The sequence below is a fragment of the Chironomus tepperi genome, unplaced genomic scaffold (assembly GCF_022539635.2).
Source record: "Chironomus tepperi strain 1889 unplaced genomic scaffold, CSIRO-AGI_Ctep_v1 contig_93, whole genome shotgun sequence".
Lineage (NCBI taxonomy): Eukaryota > Metazoa > Arthropoda > Insecta > Diptera > Chironomidae > Chironomus > Chironomus tepperi.
Window position 1 is genome coordinate 200,883 of NW_027226215.1, and position 8,121 is coordinate 209,003.

General features: G+C 33.9%; 1 protein-coding gene across 1 annotated transcript; it reads right to left on the minus strand.

The window, feature by feature from the left end:
• Positions 1-1,525: 1,525 nt before the first annotated feature.
• On the minus strand, positions 1,526-2,730 carry LOC139086953 (uncharacterized). The gene is made up of 2 exons (XM_070635616.1): positions 2,635-2,730; positions 1,526-2,565 (listed from the first exon to the last, which is right to left on the minus strand). The coding sequence occupies exons 1-2, from the start codon at positions 2,646-2,648 to the stop codon at positions 1,623-1,625; spliced, it is 957 nt and encodes a 318-aa protein (XP_070491717.1). The 5' UTR covers positions 2,649-2,730; the 3' UTR covers positions 1,526-1,622.
• Positions 2,731-8,121: the final 5,391 nt, after the last annotated feature.

Consider the following 8,121-nt stretch of genomic DNA (forward strand, 5'->3'; position numbering starts at 1 on the left):
GAAAAAATAAAATAAGCTTATGCTGCTGCTCTATCTGTGATCAGGCATATGTATGCTATAGCATCATTGGACAAATTAACCAAAAAAAACTTTTATACCTTATGCATGTTTGTTACTTCTATTTACATATTCTTCTATGTGGAAAAATATATTTTTTTGGGGATATGCTTGAAATTTGGGGAAATTGGTGCTGTGATGGCATTGTGTCTGGTCTGTTTAGTGAAATTTGCGAGCAGAAACCAGTCCAGTTTCAGGAGGATTTTGAAGGGGGTCATGAATCACAATTGATATGTACGTAAGGAAAAAAGTGTCTGGTCTGACAAGTACTAGTCTACTTGCTTCATTCCAGTTATATATCAATTAAGATAAAATGTGTGACTAGCAAGAGTTGAGACTTGAAGTTCATTATTTTCTTAATAAGTCAAGGACACTAATTAGACCCAAAAAGCACAAAGCAGGTTATCGACCTAAAACCTGACACTAGACTGGCGTGATTTAAACCAAATCCAACATCAAGTTGGATCAGAGTCACGTCAACCTGAGGTCTTATTTTTGATAGATTAACCGATTAGTGCTATTCAGATGACTAACGCTCGAATGACACATGCTGTAGATAAGGCGAAGAATTGTGAGAAAGATCAAATTGGATCAATGGCACGCATGCATGTAGTCCAGAGGCCAGAGCACTTTGTGAGTCCGAACTCCAAAAGTTCAAAAAGATAGGACATGGAGGATTTTCAAAAGTTAAGACTCCAGTGCAGATACCTCTACATTGAACAACTCTATATATCACCTATAATTTATATAAAGTTATTCTCACCAATTTCCAAACCTCTCTAATAAATTCCTGCTTCATATTACATTCCATACTTGTTTAATTTAAATTTACCATAGAAAAATGTCATACTCAAATATGTAAAATGTGTCTTCCCGTGGTTATCATGTGGTGTTTAATGGATGTTGTGCTTCTTGTGTGTGTGTATGTGCTTGTGACATTTTAAAAACAAAACTTAAATTTTTCAATAAGCCACACATTAAATTTTCGAACCATATTCCATTAAATTGAATAATTTACGGTACTTGGTTTTAGGGAAAGTTTGAATCTGTTTGTCTAGACTCCTTTTTACAGATAATTAGCATTATTGATTATTTAAATGGGGATTAGCATTATGGATGTTGATTTCCATCAAGGGTGCTGAACTTATCAGTCAATTTTGATCTGATTTTGAAGTAATTTTCTAGGACGAACAGTTAAGGCAAAGGTTGATGATTTCTAAATGAATATGAATAGGTAAGCAAGGGCTTTACAACCTCCTGGATAAGCACCAAACAATTTTTGGAAGGAGGTTCTTGATAAATACAGTGTATCACTTGGTATTGGTGATTGACAAAGTGCATCCAGCTTTAAAGTCAGTTTTAAATGTTAACCTGAGAGAAGTCATAGATCACAGCTGATCTGCATGTCCATCGGAATAACTAAGTAAGAATAAGCATGCAAAATGTTCTAATGTACTAAAAAATGGGATTTGATTCAATTAATTCCAATGCTTTTTATTGATTCTCTCTCGATGTCAAGTACAAGATCAGAATGAAGTCTTTAAGATCCTTCATTTACAGCACACCTAATGTGTAGCATTCAAAGCATCAAAAACTTTCTTCAGTTTTTCCTCCAAAATCTCCTCAATTTTTACAACAAGACGGCTTTCAACAGCATTAATTTTTTCATCTACAGATGACAAAATGGAGCTTTGACCTGCATCTATGCGTTCTTCAAGGTTCTCAATCTTATCATTAAAGTTAATTTGACACTTTCCACTTTCTGATGCTTTATGCTCTCCAAACGAAGCATGAAGATCATCGACACTTGTCTTTATGTTTTTAAAGCCAGAAGTTAACGAATCAGTTACACTATACTGGAAAGCACAGCGATCGATGCAGCTTTTTGAGTCTTTTTCTGGAGGTTCATCAGAGCAAAGAGCTTTGGCTTGCTTAATGACGTTCTTCGCACCTGCCGCACTATCAGTTGAATCCAAATTAATGCACAAATTTTTACCAAGCCAAATGTTTTGAAGCTGATGCAAATTGTCAAAAACGGAAGCGTCAATTTTAGTGACTTTATTTTCCAAAAATGAAACACCTTGCAAATTAGGATTGTAGTCGAAAAGTCCAGCTTCAACAATCTCAATGTCGTTATTGTCCAAGTAGAAGTTCACCAAATTTGGGAAAGGCTTCAAATCAGACTGATGGATCTCTTTAATACGTCCATAATAAATGACGATGGACTTTAGATTTCCAAAATATTTATCCAGTCCTTGTGGGAAGTAATTCATAGTTTTGTGACGAGAGTCAAATCCAACAACATCATCGTTGGATTTCCAGTTATAGTGATATCCAGTAACAGATGTGATTGCTGCTGAATCCGGTGAAGTTATGTCTAGATTATTTTCAAGTTCACATCTATAAATTTTGTGTACAATCATGTAATCCCAATTGGAGTTGAAGTCACAGTCTATATTGAAGGAATAAAGCTGTCCAAATAGTTGGATGGACATAAGAATGATGAATCTAAAGGTAAGGAGGACAATATTAATCCATTAGTAATTTTAAATTGGTACTTCATCAATTAATACTTACATGTACAGCTTCATCTTTATTTGCTTACTTCTGACTCAACAGACACACTAAAAATAAGTCAAGAATCTCAAAATCTCCTCTTTTCATACAAGTTTTACTGACATTTTAAGAGAGTCGAGAGAAATCACTTACATATAAAAATTTACGAATATGTACGGATTAATTAATCAACAAGCAATTAATGTCAAAAGTCGTAGAGCAAATTGATAAGGATTGTTTTGTTAAATGATGAGTAAGCTGTGATGAAACTTCAAATTCACAACTCTTTGATAATTTGTAAACAATCAGATGTCGAAGTCGATTTGAGTCAGGGATGGAAGTTGACTTGAACTTTTGTGGAACCGAGTTGACTCAAATCGAGTTTTTCATACAAAATTCGAGTCTACTTCGAGCTCTGATTTGAGTTTGCTAAAACCCGTATAATAACACTAATACAAATCTGTTCTTAGTGAATTGTAGCGTAGATCGATAATAAATAGGAGTTACGCAATATTAATTGTTCAAAATGTTTTTTTGTCATTTTCATGTTTTTGATGGTCTGGTTTTTGCAAACTTTTTTTTCTCATGGCACAGATATTAAAGGATTAAACCTCTAAGACGCCTTTTTGGATATTTGGATTCCGGTATCACTGATCTAAAAATTTGGTTCTAAAATTTGCTACGAGTTAAGCATTTTGATACAGACTTTGCGGTTATTGAGGATTTACAAAGACAAACATCAATGTTTGGACATTGTTGGTTTTATCATGGACATAGGCATTGTTTAGAGACTTTTGGATGGTGCTGACGGTAGATACAAATGAAGAAGTGTCTAAATTGCATATTCTAATGGAAGCCAAACGTAGGCTGCTTCCATTTGATATAAATAAAAGAAGTTTAGAAGAGCCTTAAAAATTCAGTGTCGGAGCCTTCTTGATTTGTGTTGTTCGGTAACAGATCATCGAACGCAGTGTCAATTTTGATATATGCCTACACAATATTCAACTGAATTCAAAGAATTAGAAACTTTATGTAACTAAAATCGACTCTACGCAACTCTGGTGTCTGACTTCATAAAGTCAAACTGCAAATAATCAACATTATAATCACTTTAAAATTTTGCATATCTCATACAATGTGCTGATATCTGCTCCAAACCATAAAAACAGAAACCAACACAAAACATCACAACCAACATGATATGAATAATTAAATTTGTAAAATAAAAAACAAACCACCTCCAACAATCAGCCAACTCTATATGATTTAAGCTTAAAAACAATGCAGTATAATGCACAACATCAATTTTTAAATTCAATTTGCATACCTACAATGAATATTTCTTTTTTTTTTCAATTTAACTTAAAACTCAGCAACAGCAACAAAAAAAAAATCAATTTCAGGAACAACATAAATGAACAAAATAGAGCAATGAAATGAGATTGAGGATTGAAAAGAATGAGAGAATCATGAAACATGGCAAGGAATAATTGAATTTTTTTTTTATCTTTCCTACCCACTCCTCCCCTGCCCTCACATACGAATCGCTTTGTATCCCAATAAATTGACCCAAATGATGTTGATGTGTCAGAAACAAAACAAAGAAATTCTCATTTTGGAATCTCTTTTTTTATTTTTAGCTGGCTGTGGCTATTGAATTTGCTTCTTTTCGGGGACTAATGCTGTTTTGTTGATTGTGAATGGAAATTGGCTAGTTTCGAGGGATATTGATTATCATTACTGTTTCTTTTTGTTTGTGCTTTGTAATCCAACTATGCTTGATCATTGTCGAGGAATTGGATTGTGTTTTTATTTGTGTTGAAGAAGGCAGATAAGCGTGATGTCGGTTTTTGGTTATAACTGGATATTCATTATTAGGAAGGTTTTTTGAGAAATGAAATTCAAAGCTGAAATCTTATTTTGAGAATTATGGTACGAATGGATTCAGAAGGTGGCCAGTTTCCGGAAAGAATCAAACCTTCCTACACACAAAAAGAATGATACAAATTTTGGGTCTATTGCTTAAACACTCGACCCAAGAAGCTTTGACTGTATGACTGGTAGTTTCGGCTAAAAATGACTCGATACCTAAGATTCCATTCTGATCAGACTCCACACTTGACTAAGATTTATTGAGGAATCTACTATTAGGGCCGATTTCATGGATATACAAGAATATATGACAGGAATAAACTCTAGAAACCTTTCCTTAGTAATGCCATTTTTCGAGTAATATTCCCAACGTTTTTGACCTTAAGAAGGATGAAAGCAGCCTTAAGGGTGTCATAATAATACCCTTGTGACTCCATTGTCCTGCTTAGTTTATTCAGGATTATTCTCATAAGCACGATCGTCTAATAAGGCATATTATATCGTTTAGGAAGGAAGTTATTTACAAATGAAGTCTAAAACTATGAAATTACTATGACTATAACCTTAATGTGTAATGCGTTTAGGGAATTGAGATTTTGCCATGGAAAATTTGTCACAAAAAATCCTCTAAACTATAATTTTTTAAGTTCCGAAATAAATGAAAATTTGCGTCCAAAAACATTTAATTTAATTAAAACCAAGCAAAAGTCGAATAACATCTAAAAATGATGAGTCAATTTTAAAATTAAAATCAGTTATTTTTCGAGTGGCTAGTTCCAATAATAGGATTAAAACATAATATTATTTATGACACATTCGTATAAAATTTAAATAAAAAACAATTCTATAAGTCCCATTAAATTGAAGCACAAATACCTATTTTTTCCATCTGCACAGACATCCTAAAATGCAATTATGCCGCGAGTATAAACTGATTATGTTGTATATATGCAGCGATCCATAATAAAGAGACTAAAAAAGCTCCATTTGTTCATTGTCAGAATCTATATGTATACGTGCTGTTTTTTAGAACAAAAGGATATAAAGAGGCATGAGATTTGAAAAAATTCAATTAAAAAAGTCTCGTTTAGTGCCTAAAAATACAGTTCATCTGAAAATGGATGTTGTATAGATATACAATAATAAAAGTTCAGGTATGATGCACTTGGAATGTAGTCAGGAATGTTAAGGGAAGTCAGAGGGTCAATCTAGAAAGTACGATGCACCAGGAGCGTATTCAGAATTGAGAAGAGTCACAAAACTCCAAAAATCCATAGCCTGGGTAGGGGTTGACCCCTAACCTACGATTCACTCCCTTCCTCCTCACTTCACTCTCGACTTTGTCTTCAAAATCCTTGAAAACCGTGTGATTTTTCAAAAAGAATGTTTGGGGGTGACCTCTGATTGACACCCTAGCCCCCCCTTACCCCCATCTTGAGTTTTTTGTCTCCAAAACTCGTAGAATTTTTCAAAAAAAAAGGTAAAGTTGGGCTGACCTCTGAACATCACTATATCCGCCGCCCCACGCTCCTTGTCAACTGCCCCTCTTTCCCCTCTGCTCCCCCTCTCTTCTACCCCGAGATTTTTGTCTATAAAACCCTTGAAAATTGTAGAATTTTGAGAGTTTTCACCAAAAACAAGGGTCTGAGTTTGGCTTAAAAACTCACCACCCCCTCCCCCTTTCCACCTGCTTCTAAATACGCCCCATGCAATCCACATACACATTGGATATGGGCTCATATATATCCTTTTATTCATAGAATTTGCACGGGTTTTTACAAAAAAAAATGAATTTCACATACACAAAAATTGAAAATGTTATTTTGATATAATGGCGATGCTTTCATACTCACACAAAGCATCTCCATTTATAATTGAGTGCAATATTAATTTAGTATTTTATTTTAGTTATTCCTAATGTAAATACTCTGTTGTGTACTTTAGAGCTCTAAATGTATATTGCATGTATTTCATTTCATAATAGCTATAAATGTAGATAAAAAAAAAAATCCCCTTTTATTGTGGATTCATGTTAGTTACTAATTTAACTATAAAACATACGAATAACACATGTTTACTACTCTCTAACAAACCAAAAAAATTTATTATTTTATATGCATTTATAGCCCAGCTGATTCCAAATAATTTAGTGTCTTTTGTTCCTTTGTAGATTTAGTACTTAAATTAATTTTGTCATGCTAATTTTAATTGATATATGTAGTTTTAGAAGAGATTAATTAGGCATAGGATATTGAAGTAGGGTAGAGTCTGATGCATCAAGTCATGTGTGGCAGACTTGCGCCAAATCTAAAGTTAGGTCTGTAAAACCGATTTGGTAAGTATGTATAAAAATATAAATCGTTGATTCTCTATAGACGTAGGCTCAAATCTCAACAAGAAATTTATTTTCGATCCTTACCAAATCCTCACATTGAGTTATACTTAGACGAGATTAGGGTATAATGGAAACCTCACTACACTCTGTCTACGTCTGTATTATTCTAGTATGAATAATCTGCAAACTCCCTGTCTACGTCGCAAATAAACCGACTGTAATGTCTCAAACGATAAAAGAGCTCGTGGACGTCCAAAGAACTCTCGGAATGAAGCTGTCGATAGAGATAGGATTGCACTTGGTATCGGAAATTGGCAACTGAAAGCCAGTGATGGAGCCAGCTTCAGACGACTCCTGTGGGAGGTCATATATCACAACTGATTTCTACGACCAGCAAAGTAAGTAAGTAAATAAGAATGTGTCGAAACGTAGTTTGATTAGCACTACTGAAATTTCCAGATTCCACTTTATTCTGTTGATTAAGGATTGAGTACTTTAACTTGACAAACTCTCATTCGTTATGCTATAATTATTCTCGAAACACTTTAGTGCAGCTCTTAATCACATTTAATTTAAAAAGGTAAAGGCAAAGCTCTTCAAAATTAAAATACAATACTGAAATTACTTACTTAATAAGTACAATAAGGACAATAAATAAAGTACTGTAAATACAGAATGTTCACTAAGCACTGCTACTAACTTTCAATACTATTATATCATTTTTCTGTTGTCCGGGAGAATAAAACAAACCATTCTTACCATTTTTTACAGCACACAGTCTAACGAGACTAATAATACATCCAATTCATAATTCAAATTCATCCAGCTGACATCAATTGTAAATTTTTCCCACGAGATCCAGAATAAACCACAATAACAAGCTAGTTACTAGAAGGAATTAATTTTGCTGGATGAAAAATAGTTTGACTGGTGTTGCAATGGAAGTAAAATTTTGAGGAACATGAAAATTGTATCTAGGTCCTTTGAATCTTTCGTAGAACACAAGTCGATCAATAAAAACGGAAAAGCCTAGCAAATTGAAGAATTTGTCCAAAAGGGGAGGAGTTGGGTTGACCGCCAAAACCTCCTTCCCTCTCAGAATACGCGAATGCTAGAATATCTAGGGATATCCCTAAACTAAGTGTGATACAAGGATACTGCTATATACACAAGTCAACTAGCTTGCTGCCAGTTTCACATAAATTCCAATTTCACATTTGATGATTTTCTCTAACGAGACAAGCACACAGTTTGACAAGAAGAAAATCTACTCATAACTCCACGCAAACATATACCTGACC